General features: G+C 43.4%; 1 protein-coding gene across 1 annotated transcript in view; it reads right to left on the bottom strand.

The window, feature by feature from the left end:
* LOC146701550 (gamma-aminobutyric acid receptor subunit rho-3-like) overlaps positions 1 to 20,971 on the bottom strand; it is a 31,368-nt gene extending 10,397 nt beyond the window's left edge. Inside the window, exons 1-2 of the mRNA XM_085469179.1 lie at positions 20,754 to 20,971; positions 13,191 to 13,303 (exon numbers count right to left, since the gene is read on the bottom strand). Coding sequence (XP_085325305.1) covers positions 13,191 to 13,303; positions 20,754 to 20,890 — 250 coding nt within the window. The 5' untranslated portion in view covers positions 20,891 to 20,971. The remainder of the gene's footprint in view (positions 1 to 13,190; positions 13,304 to 20,753) is intronic.
* Positions 20,972 to 25,895: the final 4,924 nt, after the last annotated feature.

Here is a 25,895-nt window from a genome sequence, read left to right as displayed (position 1 = left end):
ATCATCCACTTTATTGTTTTCAAAGTCCTGCCATACTTACATTCGTATAACTATAGGCTGGAAGCAGAGAGTGGTTAAAAAGGTGGTCTTAAAAATTCCCATCATATTGCAGTTTTGCCTGACATGTTTTCATAGCAATGAAACACATTTAATAGCAGCAAACTTATAACTGCATTGGCTACCTGTGAATCCTCATGTTCACATATCAAGTCAATGAGCATATCCTGGGCAATCTTTCTTTCTGACACTTAGAATACAGTTAATGAACTTCAGTGTTTTATTCAGTTTGACCGGAAATGAATGACGGGGTGTCGAGGGGTGTTTATCGAGGTTGGGGCCATTTTCCCACAGATATGTGAGATCAGAAGTCTTCAGGTTTTGCTCCCTAGTTGCCAAAAAACCAAAAACAAATGCAGTGTTACAATAATGATGTCACTATTCAGACCTTGAAACTAAGGCCATATTTTTTGGAGATAATCTATCTGAATTTCAGGAGTGAGACCACACCTCCATACAAATGCAATCCAGCTCTCTGTCTGTCTATGACCCCCCCCCAATGACATTTAAATGAGTTGTGATGGATCAAGGACACCTCTAAAACCTGCAGGACACCGGCCCTCGAGGCCTGGGTTTGGACACCACTGACTCAAAGGATACTGTGCTGGTGACAAGCCTTGTACCCTAAAACACAGTAAGTTACTTTCTCTGAGTGCAGACTGACAGACCTCGCAGAACAGTTATTGTAATGACCACAAAAAATATAAAAATACAAAAGGTCCAGTTCAAATATTTGCTTTTGATGCTTTTTTTGTTACTGCGAATCAGGCAGAATCTGTGTCACTGCTTCCAAAAATTCCTATTTGAACCAAGAATTTTGAAACTAAAACTGCACCAGGTGTTCCATCCTCCCCAAAAAGAGCCAGGCCATGAGGGGGTGGAACAGCAAAAAGCTAAAGTGCTGGCAGGAGGTGACTGTTACTAACAGTTCACAAGGTTGGCACACATGTTTCTCTAGGGCGAGCCACCTTTAAACTGCCAGAGCTCTCTCCTCTACTCCAGCTTTTATACTGAGGGCTGAAGGATCGCAGAGTGCAGCCAGCTGTGCACCATCTTCATAGGAGAATGAGGTCTGAGTCATTAGTTTTTTAAAACTTTACACAACACCATGTTCTTTTTGGACAGTAACCCAGGCTATGTTTTTCCTTTGAGATGGGAAATTTGCTAAATTGAAGCTAACTTTGTAAACCAACGGATAACATCACAGTGGGAGACATGAGTCATCAGTGTTCAGGAAGAGTTCGTCCGGCGATGCTCTTTCGTTGCATTAATCCAGTTTAGATGCAAAATAAACTGCCTTGCTGGAAATCTTTGAAAAGTTGAGTATGCACAAACACAGACACACAAACTCTCTCTTGCACAGTCCCACACACACACTGTGACTGTGTGACTTAATAAAACCAGTGGAGACCAAAAATTTAATGTAGCCCCGACAACGACTGCTGTCAGGAAGAAAAACCTGCAACAGAAGGTCACTCGCTCTCCCTCTCCTGGCTCTTTACTGCTTTCCTTTTCCCACATCACACCCAGTCCGAGTACATATGAGGCAGACGTGCAAAGCGAGGCCACAGCTGATTCTCCACTTTTGTGCTATGCAAAGGAGCTTCAACCCTAATTTATAACCTAAACCCTGTCTTATTGTTTGATATCAGCTCTGAAGAACTATTGTAACGATACTGTATAAAAAAATAAAATAAAAATCTGAACAACATTTTTCTTTAAATAAAGCAACAAATGACACAACAAATGACAGCTAATATATTTGAATATTAGCTATCAGCTAATACCAGCACAAGCTATCGCTACAGTTTTTTGTTAAACACCGTGTTAAAGAGCTTGGACTCTTGGAATTGCACCTGTATTGTCCTCATCTGATCATTTGTAATTAAAAACATGGTTATGGTTCACCGTGACGTAGAACAGACTCACACCTTTGAACAATTTCCTCAATGCTGTTTGAGAGGAAATGTATCCTCTAAACCTCTGAGTGCCAGAATGTTAAAACTGCACACCAAGGTCAAGTTCGGGCTTATTTGAGCTGCCGACAAACATTTTAATGCGATCATTAAGCAGTAAAGTCCAACCCTTGATGCGAAAGGTACTTGACTATGTTGTATGCTGAGCACATTAGGCTTTTTCAGCTGGGTAAAGTATGTATATTTGGATAGGTTCTGGTCAGCTGTGTGCAAATAGGCTTGACTGTTTGTTTTGACTGCTGTCCCTTAATGAGACTTTGTTGCTGCAAGACTGCCATACTGCTCATTTGTTCACCTGTTTGTGACATGAGTCTAAACTGCAGCTTTTAGCACTTTGGCACTGACCTTTCTGGAAGCTGCTGCTGGTCATTACCTTGTGATTGCATGTAAATGATCAGCTAAGGTTGCCAAGCTTGGTTAGCAATACACGTTTACAGACTGTGTGAGTTCAGACACAAATATCTGCTAATTAGTGCTAACCATGATACTGACTTCTTGAACTGTATCAAACAAGATGCATACATGCTGGAGATTCTTCCTGGACCACCAGTTATGCTGCAGACCTGAAACCAGCCGGCCAACTGTCTGAAACCTTCAGACGCTGCAAAGTGTCAGAAAAATTACGTAAACCAAAGGGCATAACTCTATACGGGTGAAGACCTGAAAAGGTGATGAATTAAAAAATCCACATGCAGTTTTGGTGTGTGGCACTCACCACCACGCTTTCAGGAGATCAGATCTGCTCACATTTTAATAATGGATTGGATTTATATAGCGCTTTTCAAGGCACCCAAAGCACTTTACAATGCCACTATTCATTCACACTGGTGGAGGCAAGCTACGGTTGTAGCTACAGCTGCCCTGGGGCAGACTGACAGAAGCGAGGCTGCCATATCGCGCCATCGGCCCCTCTGGCCAACACCAGTAGGCGGTAGGGTAAAGTGTCTTGCCCAAGGACACAACGACCAGGACAGAGAGCCCGGGGATCGAACCGGCGACCTTCCAGTTACAGATACGCTTCCCAACCCCCTGAGCCACGGGGTGACCATGGCTCAGGGGTGACCGTGCAGCCAGCTGTGGCTATGGCCAGCTGTGGCTGTGCACAGTTTTTGCTCAGTCTTACCTTCCAGGTACAAATAACCACACAACAAGCTGTTTCACTTATCTGATATATTCTAAAATGTTCCAAAAGGCATCAACTTCAAGAAGTCAGTGACTTATTTAGCAGAAGATAGTTTTAGCATGCGGCTAGCAGTACAGACACCTGTATCATCACCAGTACAGGTGTAATGGAGGGAATTACACTTTTGTTTTAGTAAACAAGATAACATACACGAAGGAGGATGTAAAGTTTACCGTGTTTAAGATCTGTTTTGTGTTCAGATTTGGTTTCAACAAATAGTACCAGTAAATGTTTTAGGCGAGATGGCTGAAAATGAAAGGCTGCTGATTGGGATTGAACTGTTTTTCAGCCTCAGGCGGTTTTCTGCCTGTCACGGCCAGCGGGACAAGCCGTGTGATGACGGGATGTGCAGAACCTAAGACAACCTATACTGGGCAAGCTACCAAAACATAGACCTGATACCTTTACACAGAGACGCAGGGAAAAATGGGAAGACAACACAGGATGCGAGGAAATGACGCAGGGAACTAACACAGACGAACCAGCGACGAGCACAAGATGACACACAGTATAAATACACAGGCAGACACAAGAGGGAACGAGGAACAGGCGGCAACGCAGCTGATTAGGGAAGACGAGACAAGGAAGCAAACAGAATACACTCACATGAGACACGGGCCTTCACAATAAAACAGGAAATGCACAGAGACATGGTACAGACACTAAACAGAGGGAACACAGAACCAAACTCAAAGAACTAAAAAGTCTAAACCACAGTACACAACAGGAGCAAACTAGAACACAAGATTATAATAATAAAAAACACAAAGCACTGGATCAAAAGACCCAGGACCATGACCCTGCCACTTCCTCGTTGGCTTCATGCAGGACGCTTGTTGTCACAAAGCCTCTCTGACCTGCACAACATATTTTTTGTTTCTTTTTCTTATCAGCTCATGTGATTAGCTCTGCTACAAGGAAAGAGGGAGAAAACATCTTCTTAAGTCCCTGTTGAGCCTGGTTTAGCAACACTGAGACTGTGATGCTATCAGTGCTTTGGTGGTTTTAGGTGATATCAGCCGGAACAATCAGCAAACGTCTCTTGTGAGCTCTTCTGCTTCTTTACCTCGCCTTTAAAACCAGAATATTTCCACATGCGACCTTTAATGGCAGCAAACTTCCACCTCACTTCTGCTCTCTCCTTTCATTGTCCTGCTGGCCGCTAAATCTCACTCTGGACTTTTATTCGAGTAGTGTTATGATTTTCTCGGTTAGTGATTTGCTCCAGATTTAGCTTAACATGAAACCTTGCCTGGTGCAGCTTTAACGGCCAGCTTTTTGCCCCATAATGTTTGTGTGTTCAGCGTTTCAGAACGAGTCGCCCTAATCCCCAAACACAACGCTGCAGATGGATCAATCCATGCAGTCATAAGCGGCATAATGCAGTTTTAAGGTGGCAGGATGTTTCTCTGGAGCCTCATCGCCGCATGTGTGTTCTCATTCGACTTTCCACCGGCGCCAATCATACGAGGGGGAAGGTGAGAGGTGGACAGGGATTAAGAGGTGAATCTCTAGGCAGCTTTCAGACAACATGAGCGTCAGACTACAGAATCCATACTGCCGAAGCCTAACCATGTGTAATGCTGCATCTTTGTCTGAAACACTTTAAGACATTTGCAGAATTTACAGCAAAAGGCTTTGAAAACAGGTTTTCTGTCTCTATGCACATTCTCGGTGTATGTGCCCTAAATCACAGCTGACCTTTAGGGAAACCTCGCTGTACAGTTAGGGTGCATTTTCCCTCTGAATTCCTAGTCTCCGCTCAAATATGCTGTCAGGTGATGGCCACAATTCGACTTTTTGTTGTTGTTGTGCAAATACCGAGATAATCAGAGCTTTGTAAGGAGGATTAAGGATAGATATTCTCCTGAGGCAGAAGCAAAAGAGGCAGCAGAAAATGTGAAACAGTAGCCTAAGAGTTAAAGGTTTCATTACATTTACAGCAGAAAAATAAAGCCGGTCTGAATAATTTATCAGATTCTGGTTCGCGACAGAGGCAGACTTGAATTAAATTTAAATGAAAACTAAAGAAAATATGAACTATAAACTTACAAAAGTCCTGCTGTGGTCCTGTACAGTGTGACCATATATGTTTTTGAGATTACCGATTACTGTATTAATGAACAACAGCACAACAAAACAATGTGGCTGTGATATAAGGACATTTAATATGACTATCCTGCTGTATCCCATTTCAGCTCATATCATCATTAAGTATTGGAGTCTAAGGAGCTTGGAAAGAGTGAACTGAAGAAGCTGAACTGAAGAAGCTTCTCGGATGAGAGGTGAAACATCTTCAAGCAACTTAAAGAAATGCAGACGTTTTTCTTTCCAAGCTCCTTAGACTACGATGACCTGGATGACTGAGAACCTTCACAGACATTAAGTATTGGAACATTTACTTCCACGCTGTAGAAGAACAAAACAAAAAGAAAACCATTTAAATGAGCTTTCATAATCTATCATTTCAGCAGCAGCCACACTTTGTTTCAGAAGTCATCAAATATTTTGGATACACCTGCAATCAAAACCTTTTCTTTTGTTTTATGCTCCGAGGTGTGGTTATGATGGCAGCAATGAATCTGCCAATAAAATGTCAGGTTTGTACCTGACACTGCAGCCAAGTGAGCGCACAGAGCGGGAAGATGCAGCCAAAGTATAGCACCACTTGACTGGATACCAGCATAATCCAAGCCCTCATAGTAAATCGCAAGCATCTGGCAACATGACGTGTCATTTGGAACACATGTGTGAAGCTTATGGGGACAAGTTTAAGTTTATAGACATCCTTTAAAGGTTGACCTTGATTTAGAAACAGTAAAAGTTCTAAACATGAGAAAGAGGTATCGAGAAATGCCATAAGGAGTATTTCTGGAGTTTGGTCTGCCCTTCAAGGACTCTGGGGAGGGGATGGTTTTGGCTCTTCAGCTTCTCAAGACACACACACACACACACACACACACACACACACACACACACACACACACACACACACACACACACACACACACACACACACAGAAGCTATAGGCTTATCTGAGGGAGAAAAATGCTGATATTTCCCTCTGTATAAAATTATAGTCCGTGGAAATGCCGCAGGGCCATGGGGCAGACAGTGGTGCGTTTGGTGTTCCCACCCTGAATGGCAGGCAGGACCACAAAGACGCCGGCAGACCAGGCATATAGAGGAACATACAAAAGCAGCAAGCAGGCTGTGTGTCTGTGAAGGTGTGTCCTAGAAACACGGTTCATTTTGTAGATTCATGGTTACATTTACTTTTTGTTGTTTTAAAAGTCCTGAATTGAGAAAATAACTTCACAAAAACTGTGATTATCTATGAAATAAACCCACAGGAAATATTCAAAGTAAAAGCTTCAGAGTGAAGATGAGTAAAGTTTAGAGCAAGAATAAAAAGAACAAAATGATCAGTGGAAGAATTAAAGGAAGAGACTGTCACCAGCAGAAAAAGTTTAGAGCAAGAATAAAAAGAACAAAATGATCAGTGGAAGAATTAAAGGAAGAGACTGTCACCAGCAGAAAAATGCCTGCATTGTCCTTAAAACGTCAAAAAGACCTGTGTTTAGATTTTCACTCTGCGCAGCCTTTTGTGGTCGTGCAAATAATGACGTTAAAAACCTCTAACAAACCTTTCAGGATCGGGTGGAGACCGCAGTTTGAACCTTGGCTTCAAACAGCTGTCAACAGCGGCTTCTTTTAATTCTGCCTTTAGTCTGAAGACAAGTTCAGACAACGACTGGCACGGTGTGAAAGCCAGCGCTAATAAATCAACTAAAGCTTTTGTTCCACACAGAGAGTTTATCTAAATGATGAGAAATCACCATCCTGACAAAACACATGCAAACATCTGCCATCCATAGCAGAGGGCTTTGTCTGATCTTAGTATTTATGTGTTAAACATGTCAACCAGCCAGAAGTCAAGTCATGGAAAAACGCATTTCCCACTGCTGATGACAAAAGATAGAAAAGTCATCACTGACACTATGATGCTCGAGACTTTTTTAAGAAAATACTTTTTCTTGTCTAAAAATAAAATGTTTCCACGTTGGATGTGTTACATCAGAAGGCGGCAGTAACGATATTATTGTTGATTTTATTTTCGTGGCCTCAAAGATGATTTTTTTGTTCATATACACAAAATTAATACTGTCCTCTTTTCTTCTTCTTTTGGCTGCTCATGTAGGGGTCGCTACAGGGCCCCGTGTCTCGATCTCACCCTGTCGCCGGCATCTTCCTCTGCCACAGCAGTCCTCTGCATGTCCTCCCTCACTGCATCCATGAACCTTCTCTGTGTCAGTAAACCCACTGTCTTTCCCCAGTTGTTGTTAAACAAGGCCTTGATCAATCCAATATGGAAATCTCATTCTTGATGATCAGCATATTCAGTTTCACAAAGATGTTGTCATGGTCCTGGGCCATGTTGGCCCAGTGTTCTTAGTTTTCTTGTATGTTTGTATTTTGTTCCTTATTTAGGCCATGTTTTCTGAGTTGCCCTGTTGTGTTGTTCCCTAAGTGTTTTCCCTTCATGGCTTTTACCCCCTGTGTGCCCCTCTGTGTATCTGTGAGCCCTCGTCTCTCCTTATGTTTTATTCCATGTTTCCCCTGCCCATTATGTCCAAGTTCTCCCCGTGCTCTCTCTCCCCCCCCTGTGTGCCCTGTGTATTTATGAGCCCTCGTCTCCCTTTGTGGTTGTTTCATGTTTCCCCAGCCCGTTATGTCTGTGTTTTTCCCCGTGCTCTCTCTCCTCCTGTCTGAACCTCTGTGCACTTCCTGTTTACTTTGTGACTCTCACGCCCGTACATGTCATGTTCAGTTCACCCCGCCCTGTCTCGTTATGATTATCAGTGTCACCTGTGTTCCCCGTGTGTTCCCACTTTCCTCGTTTACCCTCTGTGTATTTCTGTCTGCGTCTCCCTCTGTTCGGCGTGACGTCGTCCCTCATGCTGTGTGTGGAGCTCCCTGTGTGTTCTTAGTTTATGGTTTCCCAGTTTAGTCTAGTTTGTATGTTTGTTCTCCCAGCAAATAAAGCTGTGTTTTGAGTTCACCTCCCCGAGTCTGAGTCCTGCATTTTGGGTCCAACTCCTGCCTGCCGCACAGCGATTCCTGACAGTACGACGTCACCACAACATGGACCCAGCGGATTCATCCCGGGAACATGACCTCTCCCGCGTCCACCGCCTGATCGAGCGGGTTTCCCTCACTAAGGACGCTAAGACCATGGCAGTTGGGATTAACGCTATAGAAGCGATCCTGGAGGGGAATCCTCATTTGCGCACACTAAAGGGATTTATGGGCTTCATGGACCAGCTGCATGAAGCCCAGGAGGTGCTACAGGCTCGGGAGCTTGCAGCCTTTGTCCGCGCCCAGTATTCTTCGCCGAAGCCGCCGCATCGGCATCGGCCGCAACACAAGGAGCTCTCCGCGGAGTCGGCCGCCGTACAGCAGCAATTGCAACAGGGGAAAGGCGTTTCTGCACCGCGGCCACAGAGCTCCACTTCTTGCCGCTCAGGGCTTAATTCACCTGCCTCCTGCTTGGCGGCGATGTGGTCGCAGGACGAGGACGTCTTTTCTCCATCGTCACCAGTTTCTCCTGTCGCCTCAGCCCCTGCCGCCAGGAGGAAGCGGCGCCACCGCCGTCATTCCTCACTACAACCGGAGCCCAATCACTCGTCAGAACAGCAGGCAATGGTGAGTGATGTTGACTGTACCCCTATTGCTTGTACCCCTATTGCTTCACCTGCAAATAGTAATGGGAACTGTTTTCTTCTCACGGCTAAGAGTAGTGAGGTGAAGGCGGTTTGTTCCATGGACATTCACCCCGGCCCCGTAGAAAGAAAAGACTCCCTGACTAATTATGTTGATGCTTTTTCCGCTGAAGAATCAGAATGCATGGGCAAAACTCTGATTGTGCACCCTCTGTTGGAGCCTGCTAAGAACTCTTCTGTCGATACAGAGTTAACCCCGGACAGTTTGAATTCAGTTTTGACATGTACTGCTGAATCTATGAATGACGCTGTGGGTTCGCAACCCAAGAGTGGGGAGGGGGACTTAACGGGCTGTTTCTGCCCTGTTCTCTTAGAGCAGAGAAGCCTAAGCAGAACTGTTTCTTCTGAACTCGTTCAGCTAGTTAAACCGAGCCCTAGAGGCTCAGGGGAGCCTATACCACCCCCTGCATCACGCTCACTACAAACACCTCCTCAACCGTTAGCCCATTCAGCAGCCCAGCTCGCTGTTCAGCTGCCCTCAGCTCAGTCAGCTGCCCAGTTAGCTACTCCGTTACCTGCAGCTCAATCATCTGCTCCTTCACTAATTTCATTCTCACCACAACGGTCACTTCAGTCTTTCTCAACCCAGTCTCCTGCTGAGCAGCCAACTTTTCTCACTCGTATTAAGCAGGAAAACATGCTCAACAGGACTGTTTTCGTCCCTCGAAAGCTGGCCCGATTAGAGACATTTACTACCTCCAGGGCCTCCCCAGAGTCCGAGTTTCAACCCGCAGTTGACTCTGGACCCCTGGGGGCTAAGGAGTCAGCCGAGGACTGCACCCAACTGTTGCCTCCTGAGCCTAACCTATGTGTTGCTCAGCCCCAGTCAGCATCAACGCTGCCAGAGGCCCGTGCGCCTGCTGGTCCTGCTCTGTCCCTGCCAGAGGCCCGTGCGCCTGCTGGTCCTGCTCTGTCCCTGCCAGAGGCCCGTGCGCCTGCTGGTCCTGCTCTGTCCCTGCCAGAGGTCCCCGGGCCTGCTGGTTCTGTTCCGTGTTTTCCAGAGGTCCCCGGGCCTGCTGGTTCTGTTCCGTGTTTTCCAGAGGTCCCCGGGCCTGCTGGTTCTGAAACTGTTTTTGCTGGGGGGCCCGAGGAGCCCGTCCAGCCTTCTGCTTCGTCAGCTGGGGGGCCCGAGGAGCCCGTCCAGCACCAAGCCACGTCAGCTGGAGGGCCCGAGGAGCCCGTCCAGCACCATGCCACGTCAGCTGGAGGGCCCGAGGAGCCCGTCCAGCACCATGCCACGTCTGCTGGAGGGCCCGAGGAGCCCGTTCAGCTTCCTTCCACGTCAGTTGTACAGGCTGGGAAGCAGCCTGCTAGGAATGGCGTGAGCTTTCTCTCCGCCTCGGACTGCTTTCTGCTTCAGCCGTCTCTTCCGGCTGGAGGGCCCGAGGAGCCCATCCGGCCTCAAGCCACGTCCGCTGGAGGGTCCGAGGGGCCCGTTCAGCCACCCGTCTCCGCTGGGGGGTCCGAGGGGCCCGTTCAGCCTCCTGTCTCCGCTGGGGGGTCCGAGGGGCCCATTCAGCCTCCGCCACCTGCGACCGCCTCGTCGTCGCCTGGTCCGGCTGCATCCGCCTGTGCTTCTGCTACGCCTGGTCCGGTCTCAGCCTCTGCTTCTGCTACGCCTGGTCCGGTCTCAGCCTCTGCTTCTGGTCCAGCTTTGGCTTCTGCTTCTGCTCCGCCTGGCCCAGCTTCGGCTTCAGCCTGTGCTCCCCCTGGTCCAGCCTCAGCCTCTGCAGCTCCGCCTGGTCCAGCCTCAGCCTCTGCAGCTCCGCCTGGTCCAGCCTCAGCCTCTGCAACCTCGTCTGGTCCGGCCCCCGCATCGCCACCGTCTGGTCCTGCCTCGTCTGGTCCTGCCTCGTCTGGTCCTGTGCCCACCAGGCCATGGCCAGCATGCCTGAGACTGGAGGGCCGCCGCTGCCTTCCGCGCGGTCGGCCTCCGGGCCAACTCTGTCACCTGTGCCACCCGCCTGGTCGGCCCCCCGACCGTGTGGCCCGTGAACTCTTGTGCCTGTGGGCTCTGGGTCGGCCCCCTGAACCTTATTTGGACTATAGTCATGTGCTCCTGTGTTTTCTGTTGTTTGTTTTTGTTTCCCGTTCTGGTCCCTCCGTCCTGGTCCCCCGCCTCCCGCCCTGGGTGGGTTGTTTTCTGTTTTTGTTTTTTCGGGTTTGGGCTGTCGGGAGCCAGCCCTTGAGGGGGGGGGGGGGGGGTACTGTCATGGTCCTGGGCCATGTTGGCCCAGTGTTCTTAGTTTTCTTGTATGTTTGTATTTTGTTCCTTATTTAGGCCATGTTTTCTGAGTTGCCCTGTTGTGTTGTTCCCTAAGTGTTTTCCCTTCATGGCTTTTACCCCCTGTGTGCCCCTCTGTGTATCTGTGAGCCCTCGTCTCTCCTTATGTTTTATTCCATGTTTCCCCAGCCCGTTATGTCTGTGTTTTTCCCCGTGCTCTCTCTCCTCCTGTCTGAACCTCTGTGCACTTCCTGTTTACTTTGTGACTCTCACGCCCGTACATGTCATGTTCAGTTCACCCCGCCCTGTCTCGTTATGATTATCAGTGTCACCTGTGTTCCCCGTGTGTTCCCACTTTCCTCGTTTACCCTCTGTGTATTTCTGTCTGCGTCTCCCTCTGTTCGGCGTGACGTCGTCCCTCATGCTGTGTGTGGATCTCCCTGTGTGTTCTTAGTTTATGGTTTCCCAGTTTAGTCTAGTTTGTATGTTTGTTCTCCCAGCAAATAAAGCTGTGTTTTGAGTTCACCTCCCCGAGTCTGAGTCCTGCATTTTGGGTCCAACTCCTGCCTGCCGCACAGCGATTCCTGACAGATGTTCCAGCAAAATCGCTTCCTGATGCGTTTCTGCCTCCACATTAATCTTGCTCACGACCAGCTCTAAGCTCACATGCTTGGCTTCATCATCAACGGAGTTTGTTTATATGGTTTGGATTAAATCAAACCAGTGGAAACAGTCCTTGCTGTATATTGCAAGGATACAGTGCAGACACGGCTCATTAATGCTGAGTAACTAACTAATAAAATCCAAATCTGAGGCACAGACATCCTGGAGGGTCTCTATTAGTAAAATAACCTTATAACAAACTATAATATTAAAAAAAAGACTAAAAAGAGCAGAAAGGGAAATTATTACATAAAATTTATTCAAAGCCCAATCCACACTTTAAACCTAAATGTAATTTAAGCACACGAGTCATTAAAATACTCACCTGCTGCACAAATGCCACAAAGGGAGAAGCTGTCACCAAAGATCAAAACCTTTCTTGTAGCAGGCTGTAAACATGTTTATTTCTCCTCTAATGTTGGACATTTTAATATGGGAGTCGATGGGCACTGACTCGCTTTTGGCAGCAGCCTTAAGTGGACATTCAAGGAAGTGCAGTTTTTTAAGTGTCTATTTTAAAAAGTTTTTTAAAAGATGATGACGAAATAAAAAAGTGCACCTTCAGTAGATTCTCTCAAATCTAAATCTGACAAAATCCTAAAAAGTCAACAATGAAAATCACAGAACTCGAGCTGAACACCAAATCTGGTTTTGCATAATAACCATCAGTACATTGATCCCTTAATGCAAACACACAGAGGCACTAATATACATACAATACAGATCACACGGAGCATTCCAAGTTCATACATTAATATTTGAATCCATATGATGGAATCACATGAACCATCTGTGTGGATAAATGCATTGTCGTGTGTTTGATAGCGATGATTTTCTTTGCAGACGTCACTTTGTTGCCCACCCCTCCATCTGCTCCAGACCTGGAATATAATCCAGATTAATGCATTCGAACCCCCGCGACTCACACATCTACACACACTCATTATGTTCTGGAAACACACACAGACACATGCACAGTTGCATCTGAGAGAGCACATTGAGTCCTACTGTATTTCCAAAGCTCTCACACACACAGACACACACGGATGCTGGTGTTGCTGCACGATGGTGATATCTGGGTCAGTGCTGGGGTAATATTTTGTTTTTATCACATCCGTTGTTTGTGTGACCCAATGGCCATCATCACATCAAACCACAGCGAGCGAGGAGTGATTTTTCTCTGTTAGGCGATGTGTGAGGGAACGGATTAAATCATCAGGGATCAGAGATGAAATGAGGAGTGCCTTTGTCTCTTTGGCTATGTGTGTGTGTGTGTGTGTGTGTGTGTGTGTGTGCGCCTGACCTCCGAAGCCTGGTCTCATGGCGAAGTCGTGCTCTTCAATCCTCAGCAGTTGTTCACTTTTTATTAGTAAAGTTTTGGTGCTGTCCTGCCTCTTCAGCTTGTAGTCAATACGTCTGCAGAGAGAACACACACAGAGACGTAAACACACACACACATAGACACACATCATGTTGAGTGATTAGTTATGTCCTTGAATTAATTGCACATTTTGATTAGAAAAAAAAAATGCAATTTGTAGTTTTCTTCCTACTCTTTGTTCTTCCCATCATGCAGTTCTCTCTAGCCCTGCTAAAACCAAAACCTTAATCAAAGGCATGTCTGGGCTTCATGAAAAAATAACACACGTGCACACACACACACATGTTCGCAAATATTCCCCATCTAACTAAAACACAAAGCATTTTATTATGTTCCAAAACAACCTCGATGCTACTGCAGGCCTGATAAACACAGCTGCTGAGAGTCAACAGTCAAACACAGATAATGAGCATTTTCAGCTGCATGGACCATTAGAGGTGGCTTCTTGGCCTTCACGGAGAAGTCAGGACTAATCCTCCATACAATTATAACACACATTATAATATAAAAGGCTTAAAATGTTTACAGTACATGGCAAAAACAACAGGGCTCAGTTTAGTATCCAAAGTGAGGTTTATCATTTCAATTTTGTTTTTAATGTTCTAAAGTCTTTTTATTATTAGTTTCAGTATTATTTGAATTCATTTGTTATTATTATAATATTAGAATCAGATTCAGAAAGATTTTATTTATCCCCAAGGGGCAATTAACATAAAACAGAGCAGCATAACGTTGACGATAAGGACAATAAGAACAGGCAATGAGAGTGAGATAATAAATACACAGAATATACAGTTTTAAAATTAAAGTGACTGAAAGGTGAATAAAGTGTCGGTAGTATAAAAAGAGTGTAGAGTAGTTTAGAATTTAAACTACAACATATATAATACTAAACTACATATATCATAATATGAATAGCATTATGGTAAAAAAAATCTAATAACACATAAAATAATATATAAAAATTGAAAACACTCACAGTTTGTTTTGTCTGGACACACCTTAGGCTACTTTCGAATCACCATTTAAGCCATCAAGCATGGATCCGGACTGTGATAATCAAATTAAAATTTACAATAAAAACCTATTGTTTATCATGCTAAGACAGCAAGGACAAACAAAACTTCTACAGCTGCTACATCAACACTAATACTCATATAATTGAGCCCGGTCCAGTAAGCGATCGTTACTTCCACCTGCAGAAATGTGTATTTATCAGTGTGGTTCAGTTGTTCGAGGACAGCAGGATGAGGGGAGACCAGAGCAGAACAGCTGTGACACCGGAACTGTTTCAACCAAGCTGTACACAGTTTCATTTCTACTGTAAGAACGGACCTTTTATTTACATGGCTGCCTGAGGGGATTGACTCACTTTGAGGAACTGACTCTCAGGCTGCTGCTTGGTCTTTGTCAAAGTTTTATATTAAATCTCATGCGATGCAACAAAGAGGATGTTGGGAAAATTCAATCTACAGTGTTAAATGGATACATTTTGTATGTGTGCTCTGTGTGTGCTTTCCTACCCTTTCATCTCCCCCAGATGTGGATTAGTTCAGAGCAGCTGGGTTGCAAAGTGGTTTGCAGATTGAAAGACACGGGGCAGATACGGGCAGGCTTAAGCAGCTTAAACAACACAATCTACGTGAGAATTTGATGCATAGCCTTGCATAGCTTTGAGATCAGAGTGACATTGGCCTGGACTGCAGGTGGGTTTGACTTTGTGGCCTGCCTGAACTAATGCTCAATTTGGTAAGGCTTAATAACCCCAGGCACAGAGCACAGAGGCACATGTGACACCATGCAATACTGCAACGCAATGGAAAATTTCTACAAAAGAGAAACAAGATGACGTCATTTGAACACACAAACTAATCAAACGAACGAAAAAAGAAACAACCACAATGCTAAACAAATCAGCTAAACCAGACCACAACATAGGAACCCACAAACAACCCAAAGGACCACAGAGAGACACACAAGACAAAGGACACGAATCTACCACAAGGAGAAAATAATGTTTACATGTAAGCATACAAACAATCCAAAACAGATGTGCTTAAAAGAGACACGCAAAGTACCACACAATTAGATAAACGCCTTCAAATATTTACGAAACAAACAAACAAACAAAACATAAGCACAAGCGTAGAAAGCTTATGAAGCCTAAAGTCTAAATCTAATCAAACTGTAGATAATATATAATAAGATTTTCTTGTTTTATGCAACTTATGACCTTCATCATGAGGTTGTTGTGAGGCTTTGTTGATATCAGGGGACTTCCAAAGCTTCTGGATTTATCGTGTGGATTTTGGATGGAGGGGACTCTGATGCTGAGACAGATGCTGTCTGTGATATGTGGCTGAAATGTTTACAGAGCTTTTAACCAGATTTTTGAGAAAGCAGTGAACAATGAGTCTTCACACACAACCTTGTAGGAACTCTGCAAGGTTCTTATGTAGCAGCTTGTCAATGGTGTCGAGTGTTTTTGGTTGAAACTGTCTGCAAATGACAAAGAACAAAGTCATAGTGCAGGCGATAGTGTTATGCAGGACCCACATTCAAACAGGGAGCCCCAGAGAGACGACATTTAGGATGCATAAAGTGTAATTATAGCTCAAGCATAACTGACTTTCAGTTGTAATACATGCAGAATTGCATGCGTGTGTGTGTGGACGTGGTAATCACATGCACAGATGTGCGGTGCAAAGGTGAACATGCAGCGGTAAAAGCGATGGAAGCTGTTTGAGATCTTCTCCGCTCGTGGATGAAAAGCCTCTTTAAAAATCACACACCTCGACACACATCAAGGAGAACACACATGGACACGCAGACACACAAACACACATTCATTCCTCTGTTATTGTGAGGTTAAAAAAAATAATTTCAGCCAAATCCTATTTCTATAATCCTTTAAATTAACCTTGACTAACACTCCAAAATCCAGCCAGAACAAACCTAATGTAGCGCTAATCTCAAGCCTGAAGCTAATTTAATCAACTAACAATCAACCCTGGATGTTTTTAAAAAAAATGTTGCTCAAATGAAATAAAGAGTTCTCGTTTTAGACATAAAACTCTAAAGTCCTGACATCTTAGAGGCTGGAGGAGGAAATGCATTCAGATACTGAAAATTCTGACTCACACAAATTTTTCTCCCCTAAAAGTTCCTTTTGTTTTTTTGTAAAACTACACAATTCAGTATTCGTTAATGGCCTTTGAAAGTACAGGTCTTGTGCTCAAATCACTTAATTTTTTTTTTTTTTTTTGAAATTTGGTTGGATAAAACCTCCATTGTGAAGTTGCCACAGTGGGTGTCCCTGTGGTTTAGCAGGCGGAGCAGGTTAGAGGATTTTAGCAGGACTGTGATTTGATTCCTCCCTCTCCTGGTTCGCATGTCCTTGGGGATGATACTAAATCCAAAGGTCACCGATGTGTGTGACTGAAAAAGTGACAAAAGCAGTCCATTTTACTTTTGTGATTAAAAAAAATGAACTATTTGCTGATATTTTGTTTTTAAAAACCAACATTCACAGTCTGATTCAGCTGATTTGGAGCATTATCCCCTCGACAGGTCACAGCGCAACCACAGAAAGACATTCATCTTCTTTGTTCTTTTACCGCTCTCTTTGACAAATGGTATCTCACCCTACCAGTATCAGCTCCCTCCTCTGCACATGTCGCAACCATGTCAGCCTCACTTCTCTAACTTTGTCTCCAAACCTGAGCTCAGCCTCTGATCTGCTTCTGGAGAAAAACTCTACCTTAATCAGCTAAAGTTGAAAATGCTGGTACAAACGCATTCATGAGTATTATTAATGAGCATGAATGAAAGTGATAAATAATAATTTCCTTTTTAATAATTGAAAAAAAAAACCTTCTCGTTATGTTACAGTTGTGCCTGTTCTTATCATACAAGGAGGTTAGCATATTGATAAATGATGCATAAGAGCGCAAAGCCTGAGGCCCTCACCCATTTAGACACACCCAAAACACCTCAGCTAGGAGGCTTCCAGGAGGCATCTTAATCAGATGTGGAGCCACCTCAGCTGAAGCCTTTCCAGTTTAAAGAAGCTCTGTGGATTGGGCAGCAGTTGAAGGCGGGGGCTTTAGTGGTGCAATTCCTAGCTACTTAAACTGGCTTTAGGGACACTGTATGTAATCTTAAAAATGCACCAACTGTGTTTCAGTTTTTTCAGGAGCTTTCAACAACACACAATGCTCCTACTTGTCTTAAAGTCTTTCTTCTTCTGCTCCTTTTAGACGTCGCCACAGCGGCGTCTCATCTCCTCCTTCACTACAACCTTAAACCTTCTCTCTGGTCTTCTTCTTCCTAGCTGAACTATTTTGAACATTTCCAGTATATCCATCCTTCTGCACATCTAAACCCATCTCAGTCTTGCTGTTATGCTCAAAAGAATAATGTTGAGACTAACACCAGAGTTTGTAGAAAAATGTGTTTTATTTTATAAGTTTTTAATAAATAAAGTATTTAATAACCTCAGCTCAAAATGACAGCCCAGAGATCATGAAGGCATTGCTCAAACTCAGGCATGCTGTTTTCCACACCTTGTCAGGTTTAAGTGTCGCCAGTTAAGGCAACACCTAGACTCTTGGAATGCTGCTGGGGTTTGCAGAGGGCTGTAACACTCAACCTGAGCCATCCCTTTGATTTACTCCTCTTAATTTTGTCCCTTCTGGTCACTCCCAGTGAAAGCTTAACACCCCCGGGTCGTCCCCTGTAACTCATACAAAGCTGTTCAAGTTGAGTCCAAGAATGAAATATTTTGCCTGAAATGAGCAAAATAGTTTAAGCAGAAGCTGTGAGCTACTGCTGGAAACATTTGGTCCTCACAAAGATAGATGAACACACAAAAGCACAGGTCAGTGCGACAGATGAGGGCAGGCTGCCTGCTGTCAGCAGCAGGATTCACCCACAACTGCCGCTGTAATACTCCACTGAACACACACACACACACACACACACACACACACACACACACACACACAACTAATCAAATCTAATTTAGGGATTTTATCTTCTCCGTTTAAAGGAAACGCTGTTGGAAACTGGCTTATTTGCTGCATTACTGGAAAGTGTTCAATGCAGTTCTGTGCTACATTTACAAACCTTCATTTACGCCTTCTTTACATTTATTGTAATATATATTCAACACATATGTACGTAAAAGAAAATTTTTAGTGTGACCTCAAACATCAATCACAGGCCGATTTAGTTTTATCACAGTAATTTCAGCTCTGCTGTGTACTCACTCGGCTGTTTTTGCACTTTAATTTCACAGAGATTACCTGCTGTACAAACAGTGAGGGCTGCGTTATGGTATTATATACATGGATCAAGGTCATATTGTTATCTCACTGTTGCAACACATACATCAGCTCTCAGGTGGTGTAAACGACAAAGGGTCAAACTCAGTCACTGCTTTATTGCATGACTCTTTTTATTGCATTTGCATTTATTTGCTTTATGTGTTTATTTTAAGTGTGTTAAATGGAATAAATGCAGAGTCATTAATATTATTATAACTGTCTGTGCTTGGACATGCTTTGGAAACATTTTTATGCACAAATTGTACTTCAGATTGCAAACTACTGTACATATTGAGTAGATATTTATATTGAATTTGGCTGAGATAAAGAAATCAGAGTGTTAAATGTATGTTAGGTTAGACAGAGTGAAGTCCATTCAGGCAGTTTACATATTTGGTTCTCCTACAGGAATCTGAAGAAGCTTATTAAACAGCGTGAGCTGCTCAGAACAGAAGCTGCATTCACTGATTCTGGAAAACTGGCTGCTACTGGTTTTTTTCCATTCAAAACCTGTTTGAGATGCAAGCTTTCAAAATCTGCAATATGCTAAACCTGCAGTGGTCACTCCTCCGTGGGCTGGTGCTCCTGCAGACAGCAGACTAAGCAAAAAGAGCAGCTTTTCCACTTAACTGTGAAGTGCTGCAGACTTACTTTTTAACTAAAAATAATCCTGCCACGCTGTGAAGGGCAGGGAACCTTGGCGTTACTTTTACACATTATTATTTATTTTAAGCAAATGAAAGGAAATCTACAGAAGTGAAATTTCCTTTGCAGCCGACTCTGTGGTTTTTCTGTAAAACTGGGATGTGAGAGTCAGCAGCCCATATGGGAACCTCTTTGTGACGTGTGCTTCAGAAGTGAATCACAGCTTCCTGACAACCACAGACTTTCCTGTAAGTCTCTGCTCTCCCTAAACTGATGCTGCAGAAACTTCAGCTTCCTGCTCCTCAGTCAGCTCTAGTAACTTTAAATAATTGTGTTGCTGTAACAGTGAAAAGAATTCATAAAGCATCAATAGATCACTCAGCAATGTCATACAAACTCATACAAAGCCACATAAGCTACTTTCAGCTGCTCCCTCATCACAAAAGGCCACCGCAGCAGGCAGTAATATAATAGTTCTGTTCACGCAGACTAAAAGTAATTCATTTTTAGATGTTTATGGTTAGTGTTGTCTCTTAGGAAGACGGCTCCTTGTTCAAATCTGAAAGCCTGCTGAAGCCTTTCTGTGAGGAGGTTGCATGTTCTCCCACAGTGCAGAGATATGCATGCAGTTCTATCATTGACCATAGGGTTGAATGTTTGCCAATCACTGTGTGTTGCCCATGTGACTGACTGGCAATCATCCTGCCTCTCATATTTCATAAGTGATTAATAAAAAGGATCTTAAACCATAAAGCTGGATCTTTATGGTTTAAGTCCAGCAGCAACTGGTTTCCTTTAGGTACCAATAAAACCGTATGGCAGCTCTCCTCAGTCTGACCTTTTCTACCCTGTGCAGGGCCCATATCACATTTTAGCTGTTAGTTCTGCTGTGTATACAACACAACAATAGAAACAGAAACCTCTTCAGCCAGCCAGTTTACATCACCACAGTTTCTGTGATCTGTGATGTTAAAAAAGGCAAAATTTTCAGGCTCAAAAATACAAATTGGAGACATTCACAAAAAAAGAAAAAGCATCTGCACTGATTGGTTGGGCTTATGGTCATGTGGCTTCAGGCCCTCCCTCCATCACTGAGAAAACAGATAGCATCAAATCTTGAACTTAAACTGAACGGCTACGTTTAACGGGCTGTGTTTAGGAGTTTAACCCCTCTATGCACCCTGGAACTAGTGGAAGCTGTGAGAGACACTTTTTACTATTTTATTTGCCTCTTTATTTGTTCTACTGTTCTAGTTTTTCTTCATAATCAGAAGAAACATCTCATGGATTACTTTGCAACACGAATCAAGTAGACAAAGACATTTTTAAGCATAAATAGATCTGAAGCATTGAATTGAACACCAACAGCAGGACGGCACATTCAACACATCTACATTAAAGTCCCAAAAAGCAAAATAAGACACAAACAATAAGTCAGCTCTCATCTCATCTGCACTACTGGCTCAAACTGCCTCAGTAGGAACACACAGATCTAACAGCGAGTCTGTCTCACCCTCCAAACTTGAACTTGCTGTTCTCCCCGAGGAAGACATCCTTGTGTTTCCTGCGGCTTGAACTGCGGCCACCAGTCACCATGGCGACAAAGCTGACTGCTGCCAGAGCCAGGTAGGTGAGTACGTCCACCTTCATTCTTCACAGGTTTCCCTGCCAAAGCAGACACAGCTCTAACATCCCGACCATCTCTCCTCCAGTCCTGCTGACTAACGCTGGTCAAACATCCCACAGCAGCTGGACGTTTCCTCAACCAGAGACCTCCAGGACGTCAGTGAGATTTCCAACCAGGACAAAAACATGAGGAAGTTCCTGAAGTATTCATGTGTCTCTGCAGCGTAGATCTCTGCAGCTCCCAAGTTTCCAGCTGAACATCCCAGCTCGATGATCTCCAGGAATCTTCTGCCTTCCCTCCAAATCATCTACTGCTCTCCTCTCTCTCACTTTCACTCCCTCTCCCTCTCTCTCTCCCCCAGTCTGTTTGTTTCTGCAGTTTTGTGGATCTCTCTATCCCTGATTAAAATCGATATGAATCTATTCCTCGCGGCGATAGAGGAATGACACTAATTCCACCCTAATCCTCTTATCTACAGCCACAGCAATCTTTCACTAACCTACAAACAGCCACACACATGCATACACGCACACTCATCAGTAATCAGGATTTTCTCAGTGGGACAATGACAAAAGAAGCACGAGGTTAGCGCACACCTCCACTTTGTATAGGTGGAGTATTTGTGAGGGAAAATGAAGCACGGGTTTGAAAGCGGCACAAACAACAATAGCTCATCAAGCTCAGCCGCGGTTTAATCTGAGCTAGAGTGGAGGGAAATGTGTCTAATCCCGCTTTACCTACCGTCTTCCTCAGCTTACACCTCTGGAAGACATAATCCTGAACACACAAACGGTGCAGCAACACAGAAATGCACACAAACTGCATTTTTCAATGATGTGTTTTGGGTAATTTAAGCAACTTTTGGGAATTTCCTGCTTTGCATGGGAGTTGTCAAAGTTCAGTGATCTCAACATGACACATATCCTCTTACAGTTTCAGCAGGTCTGAAATACTCAAAAAGTGTGAACTCTAATATCACTAATAATAATGTTAATGTTCACTGCCACAGCAACATGTTTTTAAAGCAGGAAGAGCACAAAATTAATGCTTCACTTCTCACAACATTTGTTCTCCTTTGATTTAATTAGACCGATTATTTTTAATTAACTCGAGCCATTTTGAGGAACTAAACTGTTTCAGTATCAGGCTGTAACCGTCTGTACTACAAAGTGAGATAAATGGGTTAGAGTAAAATTAGAGTTTCTGTCTCATGAAGGCTGCTCTATTTACCTGCCTGGCTAAATCACCATGGTTACACATCCTGGACACATAACCTGGCCAGAGCAGCAGAGTTTTAAAAATGAGCTCAAATCTCAGTGTTTTCACAGATTATTTTATTCACAGTATGTTTTAAGTATGAGGCAATATGTTTTATATGTACAAGTTAAGCGGTCCAAACTGTGCATGGCAAGAAAACCTGATCACTGAATAAAATAATTTCACTTTGATCTACAGTCAAACAAAGTGAGGCTATGGGATGGTAACATTTAATATTTAAATGTATCCATGTAACAAACCGACAGCAGACCCAGGTGCACGTTCATGTTTTGCAGCATCTCTTTAATAATGGTTTGTTGTTCACACACTGTTAGCTGCAGCTCTCTCTCTCTGCCAGCTACACTCACTGAGAAAAACCTCCCTACTGCAGGACCCAGTACCATGTTTAAGTCGGCGAGTATGACTGTGGATGCCGTGCAGGTGCATCCACCTTCCCTGCACGGCACCACAAGCCACACCCCGCTACAATCCAATTTAAAGTTTCAAAGCTTTGAGTGTCTAAATCTACACAATCTCTTGTCTTATTTGCAACATGGTTTCATTTAACAGTTACATATTTATTGTTATCATTATTTATAGTTTTTCTTTTTCTTTTTAAATCTTTTTATTTGCACCATTTTAAACTTTATATAGACTTCAAGTTAGGGGCGTGGCCACTTGTTTGACAATTATCATGTCACAGGCAGCTCTAGCCGGCAATTGTATTCTAGCATTTGTCCCTAAACTGTGTTTGTGTTGTTAGTGCTTTATGGTGCCTCCAAAAAATCTGTGCTCCAGTGTTTGGTGAATGAAATTGTTGTATGTTAACAATCTATTACTGTGTGTTGCACCTGTACAGTGTATGGGTGCTAACCATGCTTGCACCACTATCTTGACCAAATTTGATCATTTCTGGTTCCAAAAAACCCGACCCATTGTGGTGGTGCCCAAAATACTAAAACCAGTGTGTGTGATGTCAGAGTGTCTGTGTTCGTTTTTACATACTGTGCATGTATGCGGCCGCTCCCACATTCTCCGAGGCATTACCACTGCAGATGGATCCACATGTTTCATTTTTATACAGATTTTGCAATCCTCCCATTTGGGTCTTGAGGTAGTTTGTGACCCCCTGAGGATGGGTTTTGTGTCTCCACGTTGTGTCTCCACGTCTCCACACATGGAAAATGTGTTAAAACTACATCATGGAGCTACGATCTATAATTAATGCTTGTGATAAAGGATAACAGATATTATTAAATATGTTCAAGAAAGACTGGAGGACAAGGAGTAAGAATGAAGATCAACTAACAGGGTTTTGTGTTTATTGGTTAATTTATATTCTTAGATTATTGTCATTCATGGTTTTCTGCTTTGTTTATTTTTAGTTTCCAGGATTTCGGTTTCTGTTACTTTGCCTTCCCTGTGTTCCTTGTCTAGTCACCTTTGTCTCCATGTCTCCCCAGTCAGTCGTGTCTCCATGTCTCAGTGTCTGGTCTGTTTTCCTCTGACGGTCCCATGTCATATGTCAGCATATCTAGTTTCGTTTCTCCTTGTTTCTTTATGTGTAATTAGTCCCAGCTGTGTTTTCCTCCTGTTTCCCATTCCCTCATTACTTCCTTCCACATTTCTAGTTTCCCAGTGTTTTGTTTCTAGTTGTCATGCTCAGGGTTTTAGTTTGTTTTTTTATGAGTTTTGGTTTATGGAAGATTTCCTCAGCAATAAAGCTGCTGCCTTAAGTTCACCTTTTTGTTTCCTCGTCTTTTTCTTGTCGCCCATCTAATATATGATTGGTTCCCTGAAAAAAGGCAAAAGTAGAACTTGAAAGTGGAAACACAATCAGGAAGAAACTGAGACTTGGGAACAGCTTTGGATTCCTTGTCTTAATAAAGGACTCGTGGACAGGTGGAGGAGCTGAGGGACAAACCGCTGGCACTGTAATTACACTCTGATCTACCAGCTGAGCCGCAAATGCCTGAAAAGATTCAGTCAGCCATAGCTAATGAGTTCCTGATAGAGGCGCATGAGAAAATTCCATAATGTCAAGGATGTCATTCATGTGGCACTTTTCCCACCCTGAGTTATCTCTGCTATGACAGTGAAAACAGGAAACACCCAGCCAACGGTGTTGTTGCACTGATGCATGGTAATGGAGTAAATACCTGCATGGGGCGTTACCTGGAGTGGGGAGATGTGCTGCAAAGGACTTTGGAGTCATTACTTGTTTTATTTATACAATAACCATTATCTCATGATCATGTAGTACTGTCCTCTTCCAAGAACCACACGAGTCTATTAATCATTCCCCCCCTCCAACATTTAAAGCTGGTTGTTCTTAAGTGACTATTAATAGAATAATGAGCAATTTCAATGTTTACAACATTTTTAGTCTTAAAATTATGCTTCTAACATCAATATCAGAAAGCTAATTGGAATAACGTACCACTGAATGAACAGCATACGATAAAACATAAAGATGGTGCTGAATTTGAAGAAGGGCCCACTTTGAGACTCTCTGTGGATTTCCAGACACATTTAATTGCATTAACTAACAACAAACATGAGTGTAAGGACAGCTCCGCCTTCTTTTGCAGAATCTGATCTGAATCCTTTTTTAATCTAATCCATCACATTAAATCACATTCATCAACATTTCCATGCACACTCTGCATGTTTTAATGACATCCAATACTCACAATAAGATAAGATAAGATAAGACTTTATTGATCCCACAACAGGGAAATTTTTGCGTCACCTCAGCTCAGGTACAGATATCAGAAGGAAATACAAAAATACAAATAAGTACAATCAATGAAAAAAAGTAAGATAATACACTATATACAATGGTAGCATACACAGTATGTGATTATGGATATAGTTGGAAATATGGAAGACATAAACTATATAGCTTGATATAGCTATTGTACCACTACTATTCCTATTTATAGACATGTACACACACACATGTACACACTAAATATACATATGTATACATATACAGACATGGATGATCTGATATCCTCGTGTTGGTGTTGTTCCCAGATCATCATACTAAATGTTGTTCCAGGATCAACATTGCAAGTGACCAATCACATTGTTGTGACGTTATTCTTTTGCGCGCCAAGCCATTCGTGCATTTATGAAATTCCAATGTTGCAAGGACAATATCAATTCTGCTTACTGTTTATTAAAGGGTTACGGTTAGGGTCAGGGTCCGTTGATCGGCAGACAGAGGCGGTTTCTCGCAGCTTTAGTACAGTTTTTTTTTTCACGCCGGTTTTTCCCGAAGTTGCAAAAGTATGACGTCACAACATTCTGATTGGTCACTTGCAATGTTGATCCTGGAACAACATTTAGTATGATGATCTGGGAACAACACCAACACGAGGATATCAGATCAACCGGATTATGCTATAGGGTAATTGCTGCCTGACTGCACTTGTTCAGACATTTCGTCTGTGTAACTGTCCACAATGCAGATTAAGGTTTGTATTCGTAAATAGCACAAGAGATAAAGGAAAAGAACTTTATCACCACTTATTACCACTTACCTGCCTTTATCCCATGAAACAGGAGCCCTACTCTACTGCAGAGGAGCTCGCTGTGCCGGTGTCCAGTTTCCAGGTGTGACTGTGAGTAAGTGTGTTTCTGGAAAAAGACAAGAGCACAAGTGTATCTGCAAACAATATGACTTAAAAGTACATTTAAAAGGGATTTCTTTCCACCTACATTTTTTAGCACTATGCTTCAAAATAATCTCTGTTTATCTTCTAC

The sequence above is a fragment of the Copadichromis virginalis genome, linkage group LG9 (assembly GCF_057382275.1).
Source record: "Copadichromis virginalis isolate Kocher_CV1m ecotype Utaka linkage group LG9, C_Virginalis_male_GT1.1, whole genome shotgun sequence".
NCBI lineage: Eukaryota > Metazoa > Chordata > Actinopteri > Cichliformes > Cichlidae > Copadichromis > Copadichromis virginalis.
This window is presented reverse-complemented; position numbering and strand designations above follow the sequence as displayed.